This window comes from Ixodes scapularis, unplaced genomic scaffold, assembly GCF_016920785.2.
Source record: "Ixodes scapularis isolate PalLabHiFi unplaced genomic scaffold, ASM1692078v2 PGA_scaffold2__306_contigs__length_199485367, whole genome shotgun sequence".
Taxonomy (NCBI): domain Eukaryota; kingdom Metazoa; phylum Arthropoda; class Arachnida; order Ixodida; family Ixodidae; genus Ixodes; species Ixodes scapularis.
In genome coordinates, this window is record NW_024609857.1 from 73008556 (window position 1) to 73023499 (window position 14944).

Here is a 14944-nt window from a genome sequence, read left to right on the forward strand (position 1 = left end):
AAAAGTGTCGTGACGATGGGACGTATAAACTGCGGAACGATATTTAAGAGTGTAGTTGTTTGTTCTTGGCTGCCAGGTGAAGCGACAGTGTTCGCCGATGTAATACCAATGCCTGAAGACCAAGTTCTCTAAACGAGAGAACATAGTACGAACGGCTTGGGTAAATTATTTCACTTTAGATTTTACATTCGGAGATATTAACGTATCAGAACAATATCACCGACGAAACCTGGTCTAAGTGCATCGAAAATTGAAACATGACATTGCAGTACGACCGAGCAACACTAGGAGTGCAAGATTGTGCTGCCGCCCGCCCCCCCCCCCCCCCCCCCCTCCCTTTCCCCCTATATATAACGCTTCGCTCTGAGGGCTTGAATCGCGGGACCGCCTTCATCTGTGCGATCATGACAGATTTATCCCACCATATTGTATCGATCTAAAATACCAAAAGATGTCAAGGGAAGCTTCAACATCTTAAATCGTGTAAGCGTGCTCACTTCAGGTAGGTTCTTTTGAGTGTAATCGGAGCGGAGAATCGGCTTATTTTTAAGGACCACGCGTCCCTTCGGTATCCTTAGTTATGCATTGCGTTTTTTTTTCTTTTTTTTATTGATCCGTATTTATTTTATTTTATAAACCTCGTCCAACGAGGTAATGCTTCTAGACTTGTACCTGGGATTATAATTGTTGTTATTCGAGGGAACTTGAAGAAAGGGATCTCTGGACAAATCTTGACATTAAAACCGTCAAAGTTATTTTCAAGTTGTTTTTTCTTCTTTTCTGGGCAACATTTCTTTCTGATTTGGGGGAGTGGGGGGGGGGGGGGGGGGGGTTATTTAGTCTTGTTTTACTCATAGTTTAACACTAGCCACAAGGTCTGTGCAAATGTTTTTTTTTTTTTTTTTTTTGCTGAGTAACCGAGCCTTGTATGTGAGCTGATATGTTGAGACCGATCTTCTATGGTGCTAAATTTGTATCATCGCAAGTTTAGTTCAAAGAGTGATAAGTAAATAAAATAAAATTTATGAGATTTACGTGCCAAATCAAGGCGGGATATATGGCATGCAGAACGAAGCAGAAAGAAGTTAATAAAGCCACCTGGGAATCATTTGACATGTAGCTAAAATCTCAGTTACGTGACAGTTTCAAAGCACCCCCGTCGAAGTCCCTGTACCTCGGCAAGGGTTTGAACCAGCCAAGAGGCAACAAACACATACCTGAGGTCTATTGACTAAATTTTTTTTATATGTAGTTTGAGGTTTATCATTGAAATTTCTAGAAATCAATTTGTCTTAAAAACACATCTTACAAAAAGTCATTCTGCCGGGAAAATTTATTGTCTATGCAGTTTATTATTATCTTAAAAATGTAAGAACTAACGCGCGATATTTATATATTTATCTCACTAAACCCCGTAGTCTCCATCTTTGGGAAGTTTAGATGTATCATGCTTTTAAATTAATTATCTGAAGCATCATTCAAACCCACTCACCCGTTTTTTGTTCCTATGCACGAAAAGGCGTTACACCCTAAAAAGAAGCCCGTGCATCTACTTTACCCCACAACACTCGGATAGCCAATCACCGCAACTTACGAATACAATTACGCGATTGACGATGACAAAGCATATGTTTAGACAAGAAAACGCCTGAGTTGTGATATTAAGCAATGTAAAACGTCACGCTGTGTACCAGTGTACCAAAGCGTTTACGAGTTACGCAGTGTACCAAAGCGTTTAGACCAGAGGGACGCATATCGAGTTCACAAGAGCCAACAGTCTTCTTGGTAGTTCGCTTCACGTACGATAAATTAAACGTTTTAGATGTTGACCTGCATGAACATAATTTTTTTTACCGGTCACAATTTTTAGATAAAATTTTGACCAGCTAATTTTATTGGCCAACATTGCTTTTTCACAATGAAGTTGAATTAACAATTTATTGGAATATTCGAGATGTAAACTTTTCTACCTCACAGCAACTGAAAAACATTTAGTTTAAGAATTGTACGTCGTCACTTGAAGCACCTGATCTTTCAAATCCATTTTGTTGCCGATAGTACGAGTCGCAGCGCACTCGATCACTTATATCGCTACTTTGGCGATTCTTCTGCGGTTAACGAGCTTCTAATATACTATTGACCTGTAGCCATTAAATTTTAAACAGCGCCCCTTGCGAGCAAAAGCGGATGTTCCCGGGTTGCGTTTCTTTTGTGTACTGCGTTACGTTCTTTCAAACGCTCTGTTAGTTTCTGGAGAGACGTTTACAGATCGTGCAATATGCGACGCGAGAACGCAGCTTTACGTCAACGTTAATTGGTCGTGTCTCGTGGACATTACAGCGCCCACTTAGCCGAGAGAAACAGGTCTATAGTCCCTGACGGCTTAAAGAACACAGGGTATGGCATCTTAAGTTCCCGCTTCTTTCTTTGCGATTGGTTCTGCAGTGCCAACGCCGCATTCTCATTGGCTGAGGAGCGTTAATAATATGTTCGTGGTTCGCCACGCCCTGCTCAAGCTTAAGCTGTCAGCGACTATGCGGAGCGCAAGTTCGTCTGCTTCTTTCGCAGGGGTTGTGGTAACGTCAGAACGCCACGCTCTGATTGGTTCTGAATGAAGGATTGTGGGTCGACCTGAAGGCAGCCTGCTTTGAGGCCTACCCAATCAGAGCCAATCAGAGCCAATCAGAGAGAGGTGTCTTTCAGATGTCACCGCAACTCCTGCGCAAGAAGCAGACGACTTGTTCTCTGCGCAGGTATTTATTGGCTCCGCGTTTCGCGATTTCCGGAACCGTTTTCTCCTAGGAAAGAAAATGCAAGGCCAGGGAGAACGAACCGAGTGCACGTGTCAAGGACTGTTTGTCCACTCGCAGAAAATCGACACGATGATTCGTCGCTTCGGCAAACGTTTTAGCCGGTTCCCCGAACAATAGGCTCGGAAAGAAAGGGACACGTGCCTCGGAGCAAGCAGGAACGAGCCGTCCGCGAGTTCTGTGGCCGGGTCGTCGACCGAGTCAATAAATTGCCACTGAGGATGTCGTTCATCGGCGACGACATTGGGGGGGAAGCTCTAACCAGCAGGGGCGGATATGGTCGAACTGTCCAGCTCCTGTCGAGACCCACAGCGCTGTCAGAGGAGATACTTAGAGTTTGCATGGTGTACTTTTTGTCTAGAAATACTAAATAAACTGCTTTGTTTGGGGGAATAAATACTGCCTCATTCCTCGTTGCCGGTTGTGTGCAAAACGTGTACTCTCTTTGTGGAGCTACCCGCGATTTTCAACGCGTGTTTTTTAACTTACTTTTACGGTGTCTTTTTCAAACCGCCAGGGGTTGTGAATGTCTATATCGGCCAGGAAGGCTGGCAAGAAAGCCTGCCTCCACAGAGTTTTTGTTCTAGGTGCTAGGTGCCGCCGATATTGCTAAAGTTGAAAATGGACCGTTTTTTTCTTTCTTTTATTTTCGTGGGCAGCACCATTTTGAATATTGCAGCGCCTCCTAAAGTGCGTAGAATTCTGCGACCGCGCTGGGTTGGGGCGAAAGCTTAACCTTTCTCATCGGCCATTGACGTGTGAAAGTGACGGTGTCCGTTGAACTGCACTTTCATGACCGCCATCAGGATCATTCTCTCGTTTGCCCCACCCCAGCAAGGAGTAAAGTTCACGGCAGCCCTTTCCCATTTCTCTCTCTCTCCCTTTCAGTAAAACGGTTTATATAACAATTTAAAGCAGTGCTATCAAAGGTCGGGCCACACCAGAGCCATCCCATGAAATATGCCCTAGCAGTACGTGCGCTTGAGTGAAAAGGATGAAGGACTCTTAAAGCGATTATCCGGTGATATCCGGAAGTTACTAAGTTTTTACGCTCGTCACGTAGAGAGGGCCTAAGTATAGTCAGATGTGATATTTGTTTTATTAAAAGACGCCCCAATATTCGTTAAATCCATTATAGGAAACTTTAAGCCAAATGCCTCAAGTATGCATGGCTGGTCGTGCCGTGACGTTACATCAGGCATGGTAACATCACAGTAGCGGGCGTTGACTTCTTCCTGGTTTTGATACATGGCTGATGGTGAGAACAAAGATCATTGTTGAAGAAATGAGCTCACCTCAATGCCGTAAATCTCGTGTTTCTAAGAACAAAGTTATTTTACTGAGACAGCAGTCAAGAGCTGTCGTGGCTCTCTTTGCATGATGCTACGTCAGAGCTTCCGCAGCTCCTAACTTAAACGCTGTGTGTTCTGTGGGTGTGATCTGAGCAGTTATGCTCTGTTCAATATTGACTCACTCGTCCGGTGGAGGATTCAAAATTCGAATATTGTGCGGATGATCTCGCAAAAAGAAATGACAATATAATATATTCGGTTTCTTAAAGACCAAATTTTACCGGACGATCTCTTTAAGGCTCTGTTACTCTCCGACGGTAGCAAACACGGCGTAGCGCAGCGCACACAGATGCTGATTGGTCGAAAACATCCAATTCCTGCTCGCCGGCCAATGAAAGGCTGCGCTACGCTGCGTTTGCTACGCTCAACGTCGAAGTATAACAGAGCCTTTAAAGGCGAAAGCGCACACCTTTGCCTCCCCCAATGTCGTAGTGAAGTTGAGTTTAAATTTGTACTTCATTAGTTATAGATCCGTAAATTCCATCCCAGTAAAATTTGACGGTCTGTTTGCTCCTTAAACAGAGCAAGAGTGAACAGCTTCACGATGCTCAAGGTCTCTAATGAGTGCACTGTATCAAATTCACGGTTTCTTATAACTGTGTATATTCACACCGGAAATGGCCTACGTGTGCACCAAACGGAGAGAAAATTGTTCACTAGCCCAGTTTTTATTTAATTGGATCAAAATACAGTAGCGGTCGCCACGCGCCGCCAGAAATGCACCCCCTCTCCCCCTATCCCGTGCACGTGACTCGGACGCCTGGTTCCCGAGGTCTAAAGGCCCCGCTCCCTGGACTTCGGGAGAATGCAAGAGATTTATGCAGCCCAACCTGGCTGAAGGGTGAACAGCATGCACTGTATCAAAAACACTGATATTGAGGAGAAATTTTAAAAGCGATTTGACAGGTCATTGGGGTATACCGTATATCAGACGCTTGTTCAGGGTGACTCCGAATTACGTTCAAAAGCTGTGTAACCAAGGATAGGGTCGAAATTACTGATAACCAAGGAGCTGAAAGAACACCGTTCCCATGATTCTTTTAGCGCGGGCCGGGGCACTTGGGAGATATAGCAAATGGTCTATTCACCAATATTCTTCTTAGTTGTGCAAGATGCGTGTTAGATCTGCGGTTATAAACTTTTTTTGTGCGTGCGTGTGTGTGTTTGTATCGTTTATACTTCTGTATAATACGTATTCATTTATATGTGTATTCATGTCCAATGATGTCATTTGGGTGACGGAAATACAGAAATCACTTAAATGTAGGGGTTCATACAAACTGGTAAATATTAAGCCTGCCAAAAAAAAAAAAGAGAAGACTGCGGGTAAAACCGAAACATACACTAAAAGGTCTCAATTTGACCCACAGTCTTCTGGGTTTCTTTTTTATGCTTAAGGTACCTACATAGAACGATCATTAAATTAATTTTGTTTCCTCCCCGCAGCCTGCAAGCTGCTGTCCATGGGCGTGATGGCCATCGTGGGTCCCACGTCGGCCGCGGGCTCTGCGGCGGTCAGCGCGGTCTGCCGGCGTTCACGGGTTCCGCACTTGGTCACGCTCGGCCAAGACGTGGACGAGGAAGCCGTGCGACATCCCGACACGTCCGTGTCCGTGCGCCTCTCGCCGGAACAGAGCGGGTTGTCCAGAGCGCTGAGGGACCTGGTCACTCGCAAGGCCTGGAGCACCTTCACGCTTCTCTACGAGGACAGCCAAGGTTCGTGGTGCGGCTCGCAACATGATGTGCGCTTATTATTTGCATCCGCGATGCCGGACGTAAGGCGGCGAACAGTAATGTAGTCAGGAATATATATATATATATATATATATATTTTTTTTTTGGGGTGGGGAGGCTGGCCTCCCCCCTGGCTACGCCATTGGTGGCAAAAGGTCCGTCCGTATGTACAGACCACGCTAATGCGCATGAAAGTACGAGAGAGGAGGAGACGAGAGGCGTTCTGGCGCCCCCCGTTTACACCATCTGGAATAAGAGATGCCCTCGAAGGCCCCATTCTTCCTCCGTGGAAAGCCATCACAGTCGCTTGGTGCCGACTCGGTAATTGGTCCCGAGCCCGACGCCGAACGCCTTTCGACGCGTTGATTGGACCAGGGGCCCAGCCGACCACTAACTCAGCACTCGTATCCAATCCGCGTCTTCGCTGGATCTCACTCCGATGACGTTAAACTTCTAGTGCGCACACGCTTTCGTTATTAAAGTAGGTGGTGGTGCCTCCACGCGCTCATTTTGTCCTCTCCCTAAGGTTCTACCTGGCTATGGAGAAGATTTTCGCGGACGAACTGGGTAAATGCGTGCGTTTCTGTCTCGTTATATTAAGCACAACTCGGGCTATGAATGCTTTTTAAGAGAGAACGGTGGTGTCCATATCAACGAGACATCTTTGTAATTCTCCGGTTCTTAAATAAACTAGAGCGTCCCCGAAAAAAACAAATCATGGTGTTTGCTTGTTTGTTTTTATCGTACAAATAATCTGCGCGTTTCAGAACGCTCGGTCTCTACCCAAATGTAGCGCTAGCGGCCCCACCAAATTCCGAAATACTAGAGCTAACCGTCACCTGATCTAAAGCACATACCCGATTTTCGACAAAATTCAATGGGAAAACGGCGGCCGACGAAGCCAACGAATAACATGGAGCGGAATGGCGTTTCAACTACCGGGCACGAGACCGTTTTTCCAATCCAATTTTTCGAAAGTACCTGATAATAGAGAGTTTAAGGGAACCGATTTTGCACATTCGATACGGTACGATGGGCTCTCCGGTACGAACTGCGTTCGTACCGGAGAGCCCATAGTACCGTATCGAACGCGCAAACACGGTTCCCTAAAACTCTCTGATAATTATTATATGATAATGGTATGTTTTTTAAGCTTTGACAGCTGGCTCGGACCGCTAGAACTACATTCGGACGGAGAGTGAGCCTTCAGCAATCCGTAGCTTATTTGTTTGGTGAAAAAAACACAACACCGCTAATTGTTTTCGGAGAGATGTTGAGGTCGGAAACCTTCGGTGGTTTTCGTACTAGTAATGCTTGTCACCAGATGCGATCTTCACAGGACTAAAAAACCGTAAACAGATAGAAATAGAAATTTATTTTAAAAAAATTGACTGCTCTTTTAAAGCGAATGTAGCCCACTTCGCGTGGCGTTTCAGCTATTCCGAAATCATATGAACCCTACATAGGTATCATGGTACAGGTGGCGTTTCCAATCGTTCATCTTTTTTTGACGGTTTCGTGGCTTCTCCGATTTCGACTGCCAACTTTCTCCACGGTGGCTTCTCCGATTCCAAGCTCATTTGTTAGGCTCTCTGAGCGATCTGATTGGCTGACTCCTAACGTCGGCAGCGCGTCCCTGATGCTTGAATTTCACCATTGGGCAAACTTCGCTTCTGGTCAAGAAATCCATCCAGTCAAAAGGTTCAATAATGTATCTCTTGGCGCGTTGGACCCTCTGACTCGCCAGACACGAGTCAAGAGGTCCAACGCATTGAGAGATCCGACGAGGCAGGAGATCCATGGAGTGTCAAAAGGTCCTCCCAGTCAAAAAGTCCAACGAGTTAGGAGGTCCAGTGTTGGATCTCCTGACGCTTTGGATCTCTTGATTTGGTAGACTCGAGTCGAGAGATCCAATGTAATTTAAGAGGTCCGATGCGCCAAAAGATCCAACGAGTCAGGAGGTCCTATAATGGATCTCTTGAGGCGTTGGATCTTTTAACTCAACAGACGTGAGTCAGGAAATCCAACGTGGGTCAAGGGGTCCAATGACTCGAGAACTGCAGCGTCATATTGCAAGGACTTACCCCTCACCATTTCTTTCCTAGTAGCAGGGAGGTACCTTTAAAGCAAAGCAATTTCGGTTTATCACTGGTCACAATCGACCTCCATGTAACAAGTGCCGTCAGCGGAGTTTTCTTCGAACTACAAACGAAGGGCAGCCCAACTTGTCCCCCGCCCGTCAGAATAGACTGGCATCGTGCCGTTGTATTGGTCTTCGTTGCGTTTTATGTCCCAAACTAGCGTATACTCAAACAAGAATGTCCAAAAAAGACGAAATACGCGCAGATAGGTGCTGAATATGTTGGTCGACCGTATCTTTGCCTCGCGAAAATGGCGACAGGGGGAAGCAAGGCACGGGACGGGGTGAACGCATCCGCAGAAGCTTACTGGAAAAGTTTTCATTTTTCTATTATTAAAGGGGCCAAGAAACAATTTTCGGACTTCGGCCAAACAAGTGTGGCAGTTACTCTCCCTCAGTTGTAAACAACGACGAGAAAACAATTCCTGCCTAGGTTTTTTTTGTTTTTGTTTTAAAAAATGAAGCAGATTCAAGTTAGACGGGCCGATCAACTCCCCATCGTTTTCCGGTTTGCGGCCTTAGTAACGTGAGACGGGCCCGAGGGGAGCACCCGGACACATCCGGAGTGCTTTTCTTGGCTTCGGTTAGATGGCGCCAATAGAACTGCGCGTAACAAAAATCAGTAATATAAAGCTTTTGTCAGGTAAAATCATGTTTTAGCGACATAATTAAAAAAAATTACCTCGTAACAAACAGATACTTGCTGAGCTTGTTAATTGAAAACACTGCCTCCCAGTTCACCTCACATGCGTGGTTTTCTTAGCCGGCACGAGCGGCTGCAGGACGGAAACTAGTCCCGCACTCGCAGCACTTCGAGGGCACAGGGCGTGCTTTCTTTTACTCGTGCTAAGGTAAACCAAACGAAAGTGACAAGCCCCAGATTCTTTTAACGTTAAAATCGTTTCATGGCCCCTTTAATATGCACCTTAGATGGCTACTTCGAAGAGAGGAACACCCGATAATTACCCGGCTCTTTCGTGCGGAAAAAAAAAACAAAAAACGAACTTGGCCACTGGGAATGGAATATTGCAAGAAATATTAATAATACCGTATTTACTCGATTCTAAGCACCCCCTTTTTTTCACAATCGCGATGCCCAAAGTGTGTGTGTGTGTGTGTGTGGGGCGGGGGGGGGGGTGCTTAGATTCGAAAAATCTAGAATGACCCGCCCCCCCCCCCCCCCCCCCGCTCTTTTCGCTGCGACATGACGACGAGACGGGTGCGAGAAATAACATTTTATTTTGCAAACATTCAAAGGAAAAATCGGTGGAGACAGTGAACCCACCGTTTGTGTCGGATGCTCAGTCACTGTCACCGCCTACCAAGCTCGTCGCACCGCTTGAACCGCCGCTCTCTGTATCCCAGAGCAGGTCGTCTTCCGTTCCGTCCAAGTGGTTTGTGATCGAGCACGCAGCAACGGCGAGCACGGCCGGACTGGAAAGGCGCGCGGGCGTCACGACCCCGCGCGCCTCTGCATACGGGGGTGCTTAGATCCGCATGCAAACTTTTTTTTTCAGACGTTTATGTTTGGAAGTGTGTGGGGGCGGGGGGGGGGGGGGGGGGGTGCTTAGAATCGGGGCGTGCTTAGAATCGCGAAATAATAATATAATAATAATAATAATCATAGTAATAATATTTTTGGAAAGGCGGGTTGAAATTTTTGTAAACTTTTGCTTCCTAACAAGCTTTCATGTTCGATATAAAATATATCGCAATTTTAAATTAGCATTTGGTAAGCGGTTGCTGTAATGAATCGAGGGATGCAAGGCGTGTCTAAGAACGAGAAAGGTACGATTTTTTTTAGGCTTTGTTACATGTGAGTAAAAAAATTCTGTCTGAATGATGAAAATAAACAAGGTACCGTACATTAAACCTAGAAGTAACATATGGTTCCCGTGTTTATACAAACCGAGAAAACAATACGTCCCATCGCAATAAATGTAAATACGTATAAAGGTGTGCACAGCTTTTTATCAATGCTGCGCAGCCGGGACACCAGCCAGTGAAGAGTACGCATGCTCAGAAGACAAGGGGTACTAGGTTCCTTCTAGATCACCTTGTAGGTCTCGTATAACTTATGGGAAATACATTTCACTTGTGCGGAAAGCTAACTCTGTGAGCGCCGCACAACAATGACGGTGCTGCGTGTTTGGAGCTGCCCATCTATTCCCGAGGACACCTCATTTGACGTTCGTCGCCGTTGGGGCTTCGTTGTTCAACCAACTACGAGATACCTTGCTTGGAATTTTTCCATTCTCCATGCGAGATCGGACAGAGAAAATTAAGATGATTAACCGCACACAATCAACACAAATCTGAGTTGTGTTTGTGGATATTGAGACAGCGCAATGCTCGGCAACCATCCAAGAGGCGAGAGATCTCCAGCACGCGACTTAGCATTTACGAGCCAGATCAACCGATCGTGCGCTGACAGTGTGTCACGTGTCCTTTCGGTTTGGCGCGGGGACGCGCGGAGCGAAATGTCCCGTGACGCTCTTGCCGTACCGGACTGACTGCGATGGCTTCTAGTATCGGCTGCAGACCATCCTTAGGTGAAACAGAGCCTATGATCTTTACGTGCAGAACGCCGAAGATGGTTCACCGTACAGCGGGGTGCCAGTTAGCAGTCATGCTGGACTGGCCATATCGGCAATGTACTCTGCGCAGACATGTTGACCCTCTGAAGAATGACTGACCAACATTACGCTGTCCAAATAATTCACACAACCTTAAACCTCCTGCCAGTTTAGCTCATGCTGTGTTTGCGGAAAGCAAGTCGTTTGCTTCTTGCGCAGGAGTTGAGGTGACGTCAGCACGACGCCAAGCTTTGATTGGCTTTAACTGAAAGGATACTGGGCGGACCTGATTGCTAGATGCCTTGAGGTCTGCCCTCTAATTTTTTCAATCAGCCAATAAAAGATCGGCATTTTGACACCACTGCAACCCTTTTGCGAGACGCAGATGTACTCACGCTCCGTTTACGCGCCTTGTAAAAACAATCACCAACTGACTGTTCGTCTAAATTGAAAAAAAAAAAAAAAAGAAAAAACCTGCGTTTTCTTGGCCGAACGGCACGCACAGCGTTCAGGAAATTCCTCCGGTAGTCAAGTATACCGCTCAAAGAGATAAGGTTGGTCGCCAGCCGATTGAAATGTAAAACGCACAACGCCGTGACACAGCAGTCATTCAGGATCCCAAAACCTGTCACCCTCGAATCCAATCTGTTTTCTTGATCCATCTCCCTCTTTTTTGTTGCTTTGTCTTTATTTGCGGGATCCCACCCCGTTGCATTGCAACGACCGTCGCGCTCTTCCTTGCCACCTGGAGGTCGTCATTCATCGTTGTTTCGCTTTACTTTGTTCCTTTCCCTCCTCTTCTTGCTGCGACTTTCTTCAAAGCTCTTGTCCCCCTTTCCCGTTGATTCTGGCAGGGAGTCAGGGCGTTTATCGAGTCACAAGGTCTAATAATACATCTCTTAACGCCTTAGACCTTCTAACTTGTCAAACACGAGTCAAGAGATCCAGTGTATTAAGAGGACCAACGCGTCATGAGATCTAGCGTGTCCAAAAATCTATGGCGAGTCAGATGGTCCAACGCGTCAAGAGTTCCAACGAGTCAGGAGGTCCAAGAATGGATTCTCAGACGCGTTGGATCTTTTGAATCGTTAGATTTTTTGACTCGAAACCTGAAAATTTCCCATAGCGTGGTGAAATAATTTCAGGCCAGGTAATCTATGAGCCGTGGTGTTATCACCACTCAAACACGACTAATTAAATGCGTGTTCCGTTCGTCATAGATATGGTTAAAGAGACACCCGGTGAGTATTTAGCACGGTAAAAAAATAAATCATGTTCTTTTTTTTAAGTAAGATAAATAAGATTAAGGTGATTGAAATAAGTGTAGATATAAAATAGTTACGAAAATATTCCATGGAGAGGGGGAAAAGGGGGGGGGGACAAAGGACAAAACAAAGCGTTGTTCCCCTTGTTCCCCTCTACAGAGACTATTATCGTCATTATTGTCCAGCTCGCTTACACCGCTGCATTTATTGCATTGTTACAACAAAATACTGCTTTTTAATCGTTGCATGTTTTTTTAAGATGAGAAATCGGCACGTTCAATCACTGAAAACAATACATAAGAAAAAATTCCTGTAATTTAAAAGTGCATATTAATTAACAATTACTTATTGAATAAACCCCACCATAGTAGAGCAAAAACTGCTTGATTTTTTTGGTTAGTGTAAAAGCTTCGTTTGCATTTTTTACGTTCTGGTTTATTTTATTTTGATTTTTTTTTTCGTAAAAAGTATGATCTAGATCATCATAGTGAATCTGGCATGATTTAAGTCGTTATCTGAATCCCTACTGAAATCATCTTGAGTTTTATTTTCCACCTTAGCTTTTAGAGTGTTGCAGTTGAAACGTTAATGTAAATTCCGAGTTTCGTGAAATCCTGCACTGAACATTGATGCTGGTTGTGAATTTATTCACTCCAGCAGTACTGATCCTCATGTGATCGAGAGATCGGTGCAGCTGACCTGGGCAAGGCACCAACCAGTATCGCCAGTAGTCAATCGAAAAGTACGCTTCTTAGCAGTTTGGTAAGTTTCCTCGGTACCGGAAACTTACCAACGGTAGACATAATAATAACACAATGACGGCTAGCGATGGCCTTTAAGTGAATCCCAGTGGACGAGTGAAGAAAACGGAGAGCTGAAGAAGGCCATCACCTTTAACTAACAACCCCTTACATTCAGAATTTCCTATCAATTAAAGTTTCCTCTTTCTTGAAGGAGCTTGGAAACGTTCTACTCGGAAATAACTTCCAGCACCATTTAACGAGGGGATTCGGGTGGTATTTGGTTTAGGTTCCACTTGCTATTTAAAACGTTCCTCACTGTTTTTTTTCAATTAAAGTACTCTGTAATTCCATAAAAAACATTTTCAGTGTCGGAAGTGCATAGCACCGAACAAACTTCAATAAAAACAAAGAAGGCATTACCGCGTACAGGTTAATAAATCGTTACCGGGCAGGGTGCTCTAAACGCAGGGGACGAGGCGGAGTTGCATCAAATATCTCCCGGGCACGCACACGAAGGTGTAATTTAAACGGTCGCGATAGTATGGCTGAAGTAAGACCAGTAATTAAAGTTTCCGTCACATTCGTGGAGTGTGTAATTTTGGGCCATTCTCTAAATGTATGGCCTGGTCAGTTCAGGTTTCATTCGTAGCACAGTTGGAACCTGAAAACAGGACAGCAAGTTTTCCCATAAATCAGCTAGACTATACTTTCCTTTTATAAGATCGTTACTATACTATACTTTCCTTTTATAAGATCGTCCCCCTCTTACGATCGTGTTCAAAAATAAAAGTAATAACAGCTGTATTCAATTACTTCTTTCTTTCAAACTACAGCTGGATAAAATAAAAGTATTGTCATGAAATTATCTCGTGCGTGCATTGTAACCAAAAAAAAATCAAAATTAAATTATAGCGCGTACGTAAGAGTTATTACAGCATCGTTAAAATTAAAGGTCTCGTTATGTACTCATATATCCCAGTTTTCAGAAAAGTATTAGATTTGCATATTAAGAACCAGGCCAAATTTTCATTTTCGTGACACAATGACACTTTAAATTTCGTGCAAATTTTTCCATAGTTTCCATGAGATCATATTTAACGTACAGCTATTGGTAGCGCTACTATGATAAATGAAGTGGATACAATTGGCATCCTTTTTTTAGGGAATCTATCATAAAATCAAACCTTCGCAAATGCAGCAAACCTAGAGCAGCGAAAAGCGTCCGGGGGTAAACGTTTGCAGTTAGATAACATGGTTTTTCTATGTAAACGGTATTTAACTTGCCTAGCAATTATAATTACATGTAGTTTATTTTATGTCAGTTAATATTCCTGCTTATTTTTTTATAAAAACCCGCTCACTTTTGGACGGAAAAATATACTTTGACTTCAGTGCGCTTGCTTTGTGCAACACAAACAGCGTGCATGGCGTGGCGGCACAACCATAGGCAGGGTAATCTCAAATGCAAATGAAGCCTGGTTAATTCAAACAATCTGTCAATCAATCAATCAAACTGGTACTTTAATACTTGGAAATTCCCATAGTACCTAACTGTCTGTGGGAGGTACTGTTCAATCATGGCGCACAACTTGTGCTGCGAGACTGAATTGTACTTTAAAGACATTTCAGCGTTCGTATACTGCTCCTCCAGGTGCACCTCTTTCACAGTGAAAACATTTCTTGTTTATCCCAGTGAGCCGTACGTAAAAATAATCAGATAAAGTTTATCGTCATTGTCTCGCCGCGTCAACCTTTTTGATTCTTAAAAAAACAATAGCTCACGATTTCGTAGAAATAGCCCCCACAATCGACCCTTTTTAAAAGCCAGTCTATTCACTCTACCCAGACTCATACCTGATGTTATAATGACACGATGACAGTGCTCCTCCGCACCAGGAAGAGCGAACGTCTTCCTAAGCTTAGAGGTGAAAGCGGGAAATGGACTCTAACGAGCTATAGCGTCACTAAAAAAGAGGGGGGGGGGGGGGGCGTGAACTTAGTGACGCCATTGCTAACAAGTTGGTTCTTCTAGGTCGCCTTCAATCCACGAAGTCGAGGGCGCTTGATTTGGGCGATCTTGCTTTCCTACTACCTCCATTGAAAGGAACACCTTTGAGCTTTTGAGGTTGCCACTACGTAGCGCTTATTTTTTGACAGGGCCAACTTTGCATAATAACGCGCTCGATTTCGACTCACGCGACATTTCCGAGGGGCAACTCCTTCGATCTCACTTGAGCTCATTCAAGCTGCTACTCACGCGCCACTTCCTAACCCTCGAGCACTTCTCCGTTACCGGGTTGCGGCGTAAAAGCTCCCACTCGGCC

The 14944-nt window shown here is 44.8% G+C and overlaps 1 protein-coding gene across 1 annotated transcript in view; it reads left to right on the forward strand.

Moving 5' to 3' along the window:
- The window catches only part of LOC8024287 (glutamate receptor ionotropic, kainate 2), a 326542-nt gene that overhangs the window by 32646 nt on the left and 278952 nt on the right, over positions 1–14944 (forward strand). Inside the window, exon 2 of the mRNA XM_042291446.1 lies at positions 5609–5878. Coding sequence (XP_042147380.1) covers positions 5609–5878 — 270 coding nt within the window. The remainder of the gene's footprint in view (positions 1–5608; positions 5879–14944) is intronic.